This window comes from Helianthus annuus, chromosome 17 (genome assembly GCF_002127325.2).
Source record: "Helianthus annuus cultivar XRQ/B chromosome 17, HanXRQr2.0-SUNRISE, whole genome shotgun sequence".
Lineage (NCBI taxonomy): Eukaryota > Viridiplantae > Streptophyta > Magnoliopsida > Asterales > Asteraceae > Helianthus > Helianthus annuus.
Genome location: NC_035449.2, coordinates 193,159,756 through 193,175,275, shown reverse-complemented (window position 1 = coordinate 193,175,275; position 15,520 = coordinate 193,159,756). Strand labels below are relative to the sequence as shown.

Genomic DNA, 15,520 nt, shown 5'->3' with positions numbered 1-15,520 from the left:
AATATAATGATCATCACCTTATCAGAAGGAGGGGGATTCCCCGAGTTTCGCGGTGGCATTTTGGTTAAGATTACTTCGGTTCATTATAATACGAGCATGATATCGACACTTGACATAGCAAACACCACGTGTTTTAAATCGATTAAAAACCACAAAAACGAATATCTATACCGGTACCCCGTATCGGTGTTGTTCGGTTGGTATTGGTTCGGTTTGTTACCGTATCAGTATGGTACCTTCACTCGGCAAAAAATATATTTTATTGCGAATACAACTCTGAATTCAACGAAATATATACGCCCAAGTTGAGAAAAACCGTAAAAACAAAGAAAAATCGTAACACAAAAACCCAAATTTATGCTATCATGTGATGTAAAACGTAGGCAAAAACAAACACGAACTTGTACCACAAGCTGGCGTAAAACGCAAACAAAATCACTACAAAACAAAAAGAATGAAAGACAAAAAAAACACTACAAGAGAATCATGAAAAAAATAACACTATTCACAAGACCCTTCAAGATTTGTTATATATATATAAATATAAATATAAATATAAATATAAATGATGATTATTATTATTATTACAATATTATTCTAGAATTCAATTACTAAATTCAGAACAATTCATGTCGATACATTTCAGCACATGAATTGCCCAATCTTTACAAATACGAATTTTATCTTTGTATGGGGGACGTCCCTGGCGCGAAGAGGCCCGGCGAAGCCCGAATAAATAGCCACATTGATGACCAGTTTGCTCAATTTCACATGTTTAAATGGGACCATAAATAACCACATTGTAAATGATTGATAATAAATTATAAAACATTACAAAAAAAATTAATCAAAGTGACAAATGCAACTAAAACGTTAGGTCTTATAATTAAAGTTAACTCAATCTTATGCTTATAAGAAAAATGCATATAGAACAACAAATTATAGTTATGAACTAAGTAGATCTTCTAAGATAAATACACCACAATACGCACCCTCGAGCATTTACAACCTGAGTTAAGTATTCAAAAACACTAAAAGAAACTATTAACATATCTTGTAATCCGCCCTTGCAATCCATCCGAATTAGCTTCTTTATCTCGTAAAACTTGTTGTTGCACTACCAATACCGAAGCAGAGCTACCGAGATCAACCGATGCGACATAATCACCGATCACACCGAGCTCGAGACTTTCACTCCAACTCGACAAACCTTCGATTAAAATCGGGTTAATGCCAAGCTTTCTCCCCACAATCCAAAGATCATAAGACTCGCTATTCATCGCTCGAATAGCCGCCACGGTTTCCTCTCCATTTCTCACCACCACCTCGCGATACGCCACTTGTTCATTCCCCTCGTATTTCACCCAAAACGAGGTCACCAACCCATCATCCAACTTCTTTTCCATGTCGTTTTCCCCTTCACCGTTAAACGCAAGAAAGCGTATGACCGTAAGCGAAACATTCGGATTCCCCGCCATTCTATCCGCGCACGCCAACGCTTCCCTTGCATCCGCCCCACCTAGGAAAAGCATCGCGAAATGGTATCTAATACCCGCTACCGACATTCTTACGTTATTCGTGGGTGGCCTAAACTCGCCTTTGTCAACAAGAATCGCCACCGAGCACGGCGAGTGCTCGAGCACCGTGTAGTTTAGTGATTTCACATTGTTTTGAACCATGTCACTCCCAGCCATGCTTGCCATTGGAGACACATTATAAGGCAATATTATCAAACATGACTTTCTATTCAAAGCCAACTCACAAACATCTTGGTACATACTTCTTTTTGGTGCAACCGAGGTAAATGAGTGGATCTTAACAACATCTCTCCTAGCTTCTTGTATACCTTGAAAAGATTTATGTATAGTCCCCGTTTCTTCGTCCATGTTGCTCTTGTCGCGGTTGTCCTCCTCGGCATGGTCAATGAAAACCGGGGCGGCTCGGCCCACGAGCTCGACAAGATGAAGTGAGTGGATCAAAAAAGGACTATGTAGTGTGGGATTAAACACTTCTAAAAGGTGTAGAATGCCAGGAACACTATCCTCTTCCATAAAGCATACCAACAAGTTTAGTTCCGTGTTGGGCGGGGTGTGTTGAATGTTTCGCCGCTTGTTAATCATGTATGGTCGGTTCGGATTGTAGAACATGCTGATCATGGGCGTGGCTATGCTCGTCAACAGCGTCGAGAAAAGTACGAACATCGTAAACTGTGGAATACCGATCATCTGCACGCATTTCCAGAAAGATTTATTAGATTGAATGCATTAAGATCACAAAAGTATTCACGCTAGTTCGATATCTTCATCCCTATAATTTAATTAAAAAAACATTTACCCTTAAGTTTATGTAAATATTTTACATATCTATCCTTATTCAATTAAGGAATACCTTTCAATTAAGGAATACCTTTACATATCTATCCTTAAAGTTATTATTATTATTACTATTATTATTATTATTACTATTACTATTATTATTACTATTACTATTACTATTATTATCTTTTTTAACCTGTGGGTCCAAAAAGGTTTCATCGTTGCCATTTTAGTCCACTGGGTTAACTCAACCCATTTTTTCTGTTAACGAGAAGACCAATTCGGTCATTTTATATGGCTGAATTGCCCTTTTAGTTAATAGAATTACATACAAAATTACCGAATTGGCCTTCTTGTTAACAGAAAAAATAGATGAAGTTAATCCAGTGGATTAAAATGGCAACTGTGAAACCTTTTTGGACCCACAGGTTAAAAATGAAACCTTTGGACTAAACTGGCAAAATGGCCTAAACCACAGGGACTAAAATGACGTTTAACTATTATTATTATCATTATTATCTTTTTTTTTTGTCGTTCACTCACAGCCACTAACAAATAAAAATACAGAAAATAGATATAAGTGAATAATGAGTCTATATATTTAGTGTACTGTAGCATTCACATAAATTTTAAGGATGGGTATGGGGATGGGGATCCAAGTATGGAGTAAAAAAGAAGAATTTTTTGTATTTTCCCTTAATTTTATAGACGGGAATAGGTGGGGTGTAAACGAGCCAAGCTGCTCACGAGCTATTCGTCATCAGCTCGTTAAAAGCTCTAATCAAGTTGTGTTTAAATAAGCTCGAGACTAAAAATAGGTTTATTTAATAAACTAGCCCTAGTCCGAGCCCGAGTTTTACTTATCGAGCTCGAACTAACCCGAGAGCCTAAAGTAGCCTGTAATTTATATAATATATTTGATAAATGTTTATATAATATTTATCATATATAAACACTATGATTAAAATAACAAAGTAAAGCACTATATATTATGTTATATATATAATTAACTAATAAATAAATAAAAAACGAGCCGAGCTTGAGATTGAAATAACTATCCACGAGTCTAGTTCGAGCTTTAAAAATACAACTTGACATGAGCCAAGCTCAAACTTAAACTCTTGTAAGTTAAACGAGTCAAGCTCGAGCTGACGGGCTTCGACTCGTTTACACCCCAAGATTGGAACCAAATGGGAATGCATAGACATGTATCAAGTATAATAAATGAAGAGGAGAGGGAGTGAACTAACCTGGAAGTCCAACCAGTGTATAAACAATAAGAACTCCACTTGACCTCTCAAGCTCATGATCAAACTCAATGTGACTCCTTCTCTTATTGGCATCTCAAAGAACCGAGTCATAAACAATGTTGACACAAATTTACTCAAATAACCCGTTAAGATTATGAGAAACAACGGTTGTAATGTCGGCCATACGGCTCCCATCGCGAACACATCCGTCATCAAACCCATATTTATATACGCGAATGGCATAAGAATGTCGGAGATAAACGTCTCGCACTTGTGCACCAAAGTGGCTCCTAAAGGTGGACCATCAGGGATCGCTAGACCGAACCACATTGGACCATTAGCTAATGCTATGCCGAAAAAATCACTCATGAACCCCCACACAAGTACACCAGCCAATATTGCAACTATGTAAAATTGCTCAACAGGTTTGCCTTCTGGGGTCATTTTTATTATCCAAAACATTAACATTCTACTTCCACCAAAGATGGCTATAAAAAACACTATCAAAGAGAGTATATATCCTACGGCAGCCATAAGGCGAAATTCGCCTTGTTTAGCCGCCTCAAACGCGATGACCCCATACATTCCTACGATATCACCAATAACTGCGGTGGCTAAGGCCATCCGTCCAATATCCGAGCTCAAAAGGTTGAGTTCGCGAATAATCGGGTGGAGAACGGGGAATGATGTGATAGCTAGGGCCGCACTCACTCCCCAAATGGAAGAAAGTTTTTTCATTTCGGGCTCCAGAGAATTTCTCACCAAGTATGCCACCCCACATGTTACGAGTACGGGTACCACCATGCCAAACATCCCGATATACCATTGTTTTTTCGTCGCTTTTTTTATCATTAAAAGATCCATCTTCACACCCGACACGAACATGAAATACATGAAAGCAAACGAACCGATATTCCTAAATATAAACGCGGATTGCCCTGGGAACATCCACGCCGCAAAGTTTGGGAGCCGGCATAAGCAGGATGGCCCAATAATAATACCTCCCTAGTCATTTACAGGAACATGCAATAATGAGCGCAAGCTTAATAAATCTATTGCATGAAATGCATGTGTAGCAACAATGCAACATGACAATCATGTGATATTGAGATATAAGATAAAAACAAAAACTTACAAGGATCTCAGATATAACGCGTGGTTGTTTAAAAGGTTTGAGAAGGTGGTGAATCGTGTGGGTGATCACGAGGACCAACGAGAGCTCCAACAAGACAAGTGCGAAGGTGGATTCGTCGGGGGTGTTTCCATAGATAAATACGCCGAAAGGATGTTTTTCATGTATGCGAGTGCATACATACATTTCCTTGGGTATAGTTTGGAATGGAGGTATGAGACTATAATCATCCTTGGGTGGTGTTGCCATATTTGATTGTGTTTAAGTTTCAAACACCAAAACAAAGATTGATTGTATGAAAACCCTAGCTAATGCTAATTGTTATTCATATGTTGTTGAAAAAAAAATTGTTATACAAATTGATTGTGCAAACCAATGTTGTTGAAAGAAAATTGATTATACAAATTGATTGTGCAAATTAAAAGAGTGAAAGAGAAACATTCTATTCTATTGAATGAGCGTTAAAAAGGGGTACAACAAATTTGGGAATTTTTAGTGGACTTTGTTGTATAACTTCAACTACAAATAACTTGAAATGAACGATTTATATTAACCAACCGTTGGTTATAGTAAGTGTAACATTTTAATTAGCTTCTCTCCTATTCTAAGGTCTTGCCTCACCCAAAAAATATGCAAGTAATATCCTAATTATTTTAAAAAGTGTTGTTATTATTATTATTAGAGTTAATTACACAAATGAGTCCTGTGGTTTCTAGTTTGTTTCGCCTTAGGGTACTAACTTTTTTTTTAACTTGTTAAGGTCCCATGGTTTACGTTTTGTAACACATAAGGTCCTAAGCCTAACGGCTGTTAAAAACTAACGTTACACACCCTCACGTGCACATCACGTGAGGGTATTTTCGTCCAATGCCTTTTATTCGAATCATGATACATGAAACCCCTGCACCTTATTAGTTTTATTTGATCAAAATACATCCCCGTCGATTAGAATTCCCCCTTATTCTAGGGTTTCATAAGCGATTCACATTACGATGATTATCAAGTGGCATCTCAGACAAGAAGACGATCAATATCACGAGGATATATATAGAAAGTTGTGCTCTGTTTTTCAATCGATCATCAGGTTGGTAAAAATGAATGATTTTGCTAAATTTAGCTGCTTTGTTGTGTTTTAGGTATCTATGAAGAACTTTTTTGTCTAAAAGTTCATCATGGAGGATGGTTTACAGACTTTCCAGATAGGATATACAAGAATGGTCAGATTGCTTATGTAGACTTGCTCAACAGGGAAAAATTTTGTGTTGGTGATGTTCATGAAATTGCTAAAGAACTAGGTTATGAAGGAATGAATCTGCATTATCATTTTCTGGCACCAGGCGAGGATTTAGATTTGGGATTAAGACCTTTAAGCAACCATCATAATGCACTATCTTTGATAAGGCACTTGCCTACTAATAGTGAGTACAGAGAAATAGAAATTTTCATTGAAGCAGGTGATAGTAATGTAGAAGTAAGTTCAAAGACTGAAAATGTAAGTGTTGTAGGCTCATGTAATGAACCCTGTAGTGTTGAGGGTAGTGTGGAGGGTAATGTCGAAGTTATAGATGCATTGTTTGCCAATATGTATGCTGATGTAATGAACCCTGTAAACAGTGAAGAAATGAATGTAGCGAATGAAAAGAATGAAGAGGAACCAAATAAAACCGTGGAAAACAGAGTTGAAGCTGGGGATGGGTCTGATGATGATATTGTTGATCCGGACAATATCATCGATGAGGAGGAAGTTGATATGAGGGGATTTATGGTCAATATGTATGTTAATAGTGAAGGCATTCCTGAAACAGGGCATACAAACATACATGTAGAAACAGAGGATGCAATAAACACTGACTCGTTTGGTAGTACCTCATCAGGTGAAGACATGGAGAAAACTAGGAAAAGAAAACTTAGAACAATTAGGAAAAAAGCTTTGGCTGAGAGACTGTTGTTTTATGTTGGTCAGGAATTTGCAAATCAGAAGATCGTAAAAGAAATGGTTAAGAGGCATGCTGTGGAAACAAGGAGAGATATAGGCTTTTATAGGAATGATCAAAATAAGTTAAGGGCTGTTTGCAAAGGGACTATTCCACATTTTGAAGCAAAAACAACAGGGAAAGGGATAAGAAAAAGTAAAAGAAAGGCAAGTGCAGGCCCAAGTGCAGGCCCAAATAAGTTAAGGGCTGTCAATCTATATTGTCTTTGATACTGGTTGATTGCTTATTACATTGTATAATCTTTTCAGGTTGAAATCCCTGAGGCATGGGTTGACCCTTGTTACAGACTTGAAACTTGGAAAGAGGTTTATTCACACAAGGTTGGAGCTATAAATGGAAGGGCTTTGTGGCCAAGGTCAAGTTGTACCATCAAAGTGAGAGAACCTTACTATCACAAGCCGATTGGGAGGCCAAGGAAGCAGAGAAAAAAGAGTGAATTGGAGAAAGATGATGACATGGTTAGAGGAGGTAAGTTAAGTAGAAAGGGTAAAACTGTAACATGTGCAAAATGTGGAAACAAGGGTCATAATCGCAAAACATGCAAAGGACAAGGTGGAGAGGCATCTACATCTACTGCAAAGCCAAAGTCAACTGTCAAGACAAAGTCAACTGTCAAGACAAAGTCAACTGTCAAGCCAAAGTCAAGTGTCAAGCCAAAGTCAACCGTCAAGCCAAAGTCAACTAAAAAGTCAACAAGCACAAGTGCAAACCAAGCTGGACAGACTTGATGCAGACTTGATGTGTTTATTTACTACTTAATGTAGTAACAGACTTGATGTTTTGGATAGACTTTTGTATGTTTGGTTTGCTGCACATGTTTGGATATGCTTATGTATTTGCAGACTTGATGTGTTTATTTACTACTTACTGCACTAAGAGACTTGATGTTTTTGGATACACTTATGTATGTTTGGTTTGCTGCACATGTTTGGATATGTATTTGCTGCACATGTTTGGATATGCTTGCTGCACATCATTTGCTTGCTGCACATCGATATGGGTCAAACAAAATAATGCCTTTATTTATTTGCACATTTGGAAACAACTTGGTAATTTGCTGCACATCGATAATATGGGTCAAACAAAAAAATGTCTTCATTTTTTTGCACATTTGGAAACAACTTGGTAATTTGCTGCACATCGCTAATATGGGTCAAACAAAAAAATGTCTTTATTCATTTGCTGCACATCGATAATATGGGTCAAACAAAATAAGCTCAAAAAGACCAATTTCCATTAACATTTTGAAACATTACAATATGGGTCAAACAACCTCTGACTACTCATTTACAAGAAACATCCCTAAACAAACTACAATAACCACCAAACAAGTAATCAATTGTTTCTTTTTCACTTCCAGTTGTTTTTGCAAAACCCTAACATGGTCTTCAATTTCATTCCTTGATCTCAGTAGTCCAGGTATCGTTTCAACACAACCACGGCACATTGGGAGGTCTACCCAAGCAAAGAATCCACATCTTTGTAGTCGCTGCAATAAAATCAACAAATTAGGGCTTGGATTGAAATAAATTTTGAGAAGGAAAAACATACCGGCTGTGCACAACTATAAAATCGACGCCCTGGATTATTGTCTGTCCATGAGGTTCGTATCGTAGCTGAAATCCCACAAGCACACATCACCATCTTCGATTGAAAAGGAGCAGAGGATATGAACAGTCTGTTGAGGATGAACAAGAAAAAAGAAGGGTGCAGGGTTTTTATATTATGGCATTGGACGAAAATACCCTCACGTGATGTGCACGTGAGGGTGTGTAACGTTAGTTTTTAACAGCCGTTAGGCTTAGGACCTTAATGTGTTACAAAACGTAAACCATGGGACCTTAACAAGTTAAAAAAAAAGTTAGTACCCTAAGGCGAAACAAACTAGAAACCACAGGACCCATTTGTGTAATTAACTCTTATTATTATTATTATTATTATTATTATTCAGAATATAGCAAACTATACCACTATATTTAGTATATTCCACAAATAACAAAGTCATTAATAGTTGAATTTAATTCACAGTATTTCATATGACTATTCCTAACATATTACGTTACTTGTAACAATCTTAATGACGTAACACTACTTTTAGTTGTACTTCATCAAATTTTAAATTGGGCAAATAGTTAAGCAAAATAAGTAAAGATATTTACTTATTTTGTCCGAATCAGAATTTGATAAAGTACAACTAAAAGTAGTGTCACGTCATTAAGATTGTTGCAAGTAACGTAACATAATATGTTACGAATAGTCATATGATATATCGTGAATTAAATTCAACACACTTTTAAAACATTTAAAATACAAGTTCACACAAGTATTATGTTGTGAAGTGAAAGAAATACAAGCCCAAACAAACAAACACTCATTTTTCATGATATTGTAGATGTTCATCAAAATTTGTGATCATGGATTGTTTATATTTATTTAAACAAAACGAACCCTTCTCTCTTCCGGTCATAAAAGAATTAAGATATTTAATTTTGTACACTTGATCAAATTCATTGTAAACTTAAAATATTTTAATTACTAAAGTAATCCTAAATAGAAATTGTTGTACATACATACAAGCACCAAACAAGGCCTACAGCCTGGCTGGATAGGCACCCATTCCTTACCAAAAAAAAAATGTTTTAACACATGAGGTCGTGGATAGATGCATGTGTTTAAAATATGTCCAGAAAATAAAATTAGTTTTAAATGTGCAAAGTGGTTGAGTATTCCTACCTTAGTTAATTAAAGGAGATGTAAGGAAACAAGTAACACATATAGGGCTGTAAATAACTGAATGTTCAGTGAACAGTTTGTGAACCGTTCGATTGGGAGTTCGTTTATGTTCGTTCGTTTAGTAAATGAACGAACACGAATAAGAAATTTTGTTCGTTAAGTTAAACGAACGAACATGAACAGAGGTTGCGTTCGCTCGTTTATGTTCGTAAGCGTTCGATAATGAGTTCATTTATGTTTGCTCGTTAATATTTATTTGTGTTAGTTCGTTTAAAGGTTTTTATATGTTGTATTTTGTTTTATTATTTCTAGTTTTTAAAATTTTGAAACCCTAGTTATCTTATATGCCTCTCACAACATCCCTCATTTCACAATTTCAATTTTCGTTTGTGTTAAAGCTTGACAAACTCTTAATTTTGTGTTTATCATGTTTTTGATAATCATGCCAACTGTGTTCGGATAATTATTTTAAATATTTATTTATTTTTTGTGGATTCTTCGTAATGTTTGTGATGAAAATACAGATGTTATTCTAAAATGAATATTGTGTCGTAAACGTCATTTGTGTTCATTTATGTTCATCAACATTTGTTAGAGTTCATTAGCATATGGTAAGTGTTCGTGAACAGTTCACGAACATGTTCGTTTCCTTAATGAACGAACATGAACAAGAAATCTCGTTCGGTAAGCGTTCGTGAACAGTCCATGAGCAAGCTTGTTCCTTAACGAATGAACACGAACAAGGCCTTGTTCGTGTCCGTTTGGTTCGTTTACAACCCTAAACACATATATCAAAAGAAGCATTGCTCCTCCTAGCATTCCATCATGAAGCAAATAAATAATTAATAGTTAGTCGGCCAGTAACTAGGTAATTTTTCGTTAATTGGTCCATTAATTGGTACTCGGCTCTAGTCAGGCCTAGTCGGCCGGCCAAAAAACCTGTAAATTCCGGCCACTTTCCAACCAAAACATGTGAATTCCAACAATTAATCTTCTATACTTATAAAAAAGAGTTGAGGAAGGGTTAAGACATATCTACTTAAAATATTTACCTATAAAAATGTGTATATATATACATAAAACTGAAAATTACATATAAAAATCCCGATCCGATTAATCCCGATTAATCATTAGTCGGTACCCCACCAGCCGACTAGCGCCTAGGGCTTTTACAACCTTGCAAAAAAGTTTACGTATTGTTACAGGGATTTCCCTAGCAGATACAATTCCAAGTTAAGTATTCTTCATTTCCGGAGCCGAGAATAGAGCCTTAAAATTATAGAAACATGTATGTTCAATCTTACGATTATCCTTTGATGGTCAAATTATTACGATTATCCTTGGATGGTCAAGTTAGCATCTGCAAATCTAATATAATGTATTGGATATAAATATGTACCGATCTAGTGTAATGTACTATTTATAATGATAGATAGAGGGAGAATGTGGAGGAGAATAACAATACCTTTAAAGTGAGTGTGGTAGCTGGCCCGAGTGGGCTTGTTTAGGAGTGTTTTTGTACGCTATTGGTGAAGTTACCACATCAGGCTCAAGTGAGGGGGGTGGGAGTGGGCAAGGTGATTAGTAGGCGTCTAATCAGCGTCATGTGTCGCAATATTAGAGGATGAATCCGCGTTGTGGCTTCAGCAAAATCACATAGTCTTAGATTGTGTTGAATTAAGTCGAAGCCTTAGTTGGTCATGTTACCAGTATGTCTAAAGTGTATCTGTAACAACCGTCTATATTTCAATTTAAATTTAAAAGAAGATGCAAGATTTTATATAAAAAGTGCACTACTTCTTAATAAACACAAATCAAAGTTTCAAAGTAACCACCTACTAGTTATCTACAAACTAGTTTAGATATTCATGACATAATTAGTAATTTGTTTACATCCAAAAACATTGTTTAAACAAAGATTAAATCAACGCGGAAGCTTGCAAAGTTGTGTTCGGTTCTTCAAAACATGCTTGATCACCATCAGGAAAGTCCCCTTTGTCACCTAAGGTCAAAACCACTTAAAGTGTTAGTTTTGACATTTATATAGAGCGAATAAACAAGTTCCAGCATCAAATCATGGAAAATAAAATAAAATTCGAAATTCATCCCGTCGCGTGTCGCGACAGCTCTTCGCGTGGCGCGACGGCCCTCGCGTGTCGTGCCGGATATAAGTCCGCCACTGGGTCCTGTCGCGTGGCGCGGGGGGTAGCGTTTTCCAGCAGGTGCAGGTTTTTGACCTGCATTTCCTGCCAGCTCTGAAATTTCCAAGTTTAAACTTCAAAAGGTCATAACTTTTGATCCGTAAGCCCGTTATAGGTGATTCTTTTTCCTACACGACTATAATTTAATAACCGACGCGTCTATAATGATTACCATACCAAAAATTTGGTTTACGGACCGAACGACTAAAAATCAATATGCAATTATTCGACCCATTCTAGTTACACTCATTTTGCTCCCCCTTTTACTAGTAAAGATAAGCGCCTTTTTCCCAACTCCCGGTGCTTATTATCACCGGTATTTCATCACCAATCACATGGCCTTATGCTCTCGTGATTATTACCGCCTATGCTAACTAAAAAGGAAACTCAACACTACAATTACACCAATATTCGACCTGTTTGGCTCATCTACGGAATCCTTCATTTTGATGACTACCAAACGAATTCTAACCAATACTTATCCTACTAATTCAAATAACGAACCTTGTCGCTTCAATCTACACAACCTTTAGTCTACAACGCAACTATACATATTCGAGTTATCAAATTACTCAATGTAACGAGTCGAGTTACATACCTTCAAAGCAAGCCCTTCAAACGCAAGTCGCCACCGACTTGTCCACTCGACGCTCCGATATCTTTTCCTATAGAGTTCAATCATGACACGTTTAGAACTCTTTTCAATCATATATTGCATAGTTTGCCAAAACATCACAATTATGCGTTTTAACTTTAAATTTTAGTTTTAAAGCCTTCTTTGAGTCATTTCTACGAACACTTTAAGGGCAGAATTTTACATGATTAAATAACAAGTTCCTAACTTGTCATTTAGCACGAATTTACATCAATCAAACCATCTTACATAATTGTTAGCATCTATAATTCTGAAATCACTTCACAAATGTCAAGTTACACTAGAATAACCCCCAATTTTCCTAGTGTTTATCAAGTTCTACATAACCCACTAATCACCTACAAGGGTGTTCATGGCTTTTTACTAAAATTAAGCATGATTTCAACATGTGCTTGTCTAGGGTTTACTCCTAGACACTACAATGTTCCTATTTCATCTATATATCACACATGCATCATCAGATTTCGAATTCCCTAAGTTCATGAGAATTTCAAGTAGAGAATTTTTATCAAATTTCACATACCTTATGATCTACTTACAATGGAGATCACTAATCCAAGCTCAGATTTCGTTTTGGACTCATTTTGGACCTTCAATTTGGAGGATTTGACAAGAACTAGGGTTGTGGGGGAGCTTGGGTCGTCCCCTGTGTTTGATCGATTCGCAGTACACACACAAATGTGTGTTTTATGTTTAATAGATTGTTTTTATTATAATTAGTTTCCATTTAAATACTTTTAGTCCCTCTAATTTCTTTTAGTTCATATTTAGGTGCTTTTAACCCACTTTTGAGTTAGCACAAGACTTGTAACTAACTGGGTTATTTCGTCCTAGTTAGTTTGTTCTTGTTTATTTAATACTTTATAATTTTAGTATAAAGTTTTATATTTTCAGGATGTTACAAGTCCACCACACTTAAAAAGGTTTCGTCCCCGAAACCAAAGTACGTACCGAATAGGGTAGGGTAGAGACGTCGCATTTCCTCTTCGGACTCCCATGTGGTATCCGAACCTTTCCTATGCTCCCACTTGATCTTGACTTGATCGATTTGTTTATTTCGCAAGTGCTTAACCTTTCGATCTAGAATCTCTAATGGCCTTACCGCATAATTCAGGCTATTATTCACCTCGATATCGTCGTAATGGATATAAGTTGTTTCCTCCGCTAGACATTTTCGCAGCTGTGATACATGAAACGTGCCATGTATTCCACTCAACTCTTCCGGTAGCTCGAGGCGATAAGCTACCATGCCAACCCGTTCGATGATTTTAAATGGCCCGATAAACCTCGGGCTTAGTTTCCCTTTTTTTCTGAATCTGATAACACCCTTCCATGGGGAAACCTTTAACATAACCATGTCTCCTATCTAAAATTCAATCGCTCTTCGTCTTTTATTGGCATAAGACTTTTGCCTATCTTGGGCTGCTTTCAAATGAGCTCGTACCACTTCAATTTTCTCATTAGTGGCTTGGACAACATCTTTATGGGCCAGTTCATGTGGTCCCACTTCACCCCAACACACCGGGGTTCTGTACTTCCTACCATATAGCATCTCGTAAGGTGCCATGCCGATGCTCGAATGGTAACTATTGTTATACGAAAATTCGGCCAAAGGTAGATAAACATCCCAACTTCCGCCGAAGTCGATGATACATGCCCGTAACATATCCTCTAGCGTCTGTATTGTTCTTTCACTCTGCCCATCCGTCTGAGGATGGTAGGCGGTGCTAATGAAAAGTTTTGTTTCCATTTGTTCTTGAAAATCTTGCCAAAAGTTTGAAGTAAATCGGGTATCTCTATCTAACACAATGGATACCAGTACTCCGTGACGTGCCACTATTTCGTTTGTATATACCTCGGACATCTTTTCCAAAGTATATGTCTCGCGTATAGGAATAAAATGAGCACTCTTCGTCAATCTATCCACAATCAACCATATAGTATCGAATCCCCGAATCGTTTTAGAGTAGTTTGGTCAATAGGTCCATAGTGATATGTTCCCATTTCCAAACAGGGATCTCCAAAGGTTGCAGTTTTCCATATGGTTTCTGGTGTTCCGCCTTGACTTGTAAACAAGTCAAGCACTTCTCCACTTATTTTACTACATCCCTCTTCATTCCGGGCCACCAATAGTTTTATTTCAGATCGTTGTACATCTTGGTTGCACCCGGATGAATAGAATATCGGGATTTATGAGCTTCATCGAGTAGAAGCGTCTTAAACCCATAAGAATTTGGAACCCATATTCTTCCGGATCGAGTCTTCAACCCGTTCTTTCCATCCGACAAATCTTTTAACTGGCCGATTATTCTTTCCTTCTTCCAGTTCTCCTCTTTCACTGCTTCTACTTGCGCTTCTCGGTTACGTTCAAGTATACCCGAGGTCACAACAAGCTGCATCGACCTTACTCGTATTGGGACATAATCCGCTTTTCTGCTCAGGGCATCCGCCACCACATTTTCCTTTCCGGGGTGGTAATATATTTCACAGTCAAAATCTTTCACTGTTTCTAAGCATCGCCTTTGTCGCATATTCAACTCCTTCTGATCGAAGAAGTATTTTAAACTCTTGTGATCGGTGAATATGGTGCACTTTACCCCATATAAATAGTGCCTCCATATTTTTAACGCAAACACCACCTCAGCCAATTCGAGATCGTGCGTGGGATACTTCTTTTCATGCATTTTCAGTTGCTTCGAGGCATAAGCTATAACTTTGCCCCGTTGCATCAAAACGCATCCGAGCCCCGATAGTGAGGCATCCGAATAAACCACCAAGTCTTCGACCCCATACGGCAACGTTAATACCAGATCTTGAGTTAACTTCTCTTTTAGCATTTGAAATGCTCTTTATCGTTCGACACCCCAAAGGAACTTCTCTTCTTTCCGGGTTAACTTAGTTAGCGGCGACTCAATTTTGGAGAAATCTTGAATGAATCTCCAATAGTATCCCGCAAGCCCTAAGAAGCTTCTAATTTCCGAAGGATTCTTCGGAGGGCTCCATTTTGACATGGCCTCTATCTTTGAAGGATCGACCAACATTCCATCGGTGCTGATGATGTGGTCGAGGAATTGCACCTCTCGTAACCAGAAGGCGCACTTTGAGAATTTCACATACAACTTTTCTTGCCTGAGTGTCTCTAACACCTCTTGTAAGTGGCGTGTATGTTCTGCTTCACTTTTCGAGTACACCAGAATATCGTCGATAAACACGATTACCGATTTATCCAACATCGGCTTG

The 15,520-nt window shown here is 37.4% G+C and overlaps 1 protein-coding gene across 1 annotated transcript; it reads right to left on the bottom strand.

Annotated features, from left to right (window-relative positions):
- Positions 1 to 1,031: 1,031 nt before the first annotated feature.
- On the bottom strand, positions 1,032 to 4,459 carry LOC110886128 (cation/H(+) antiporter 24). The gene is made up of 2 exons (XM_022133886.2): positions 3,566 to 4,459; positions 1,032 to 2,225 (listed from the first exon to the last, which is right to left on the bottom strand). The coding sequence occupies exons 1-2, from the start codon at positions 4,457 to 4,459 to the stop codon at positions 1,032 to 1,034; spliced, it is 2,088 nt and encodes a 695-aa protein (XP_021989578.2).
- Between the last annotated feature and the right edge of the window lie 11,061 nt (positions 4,460 to 15,520).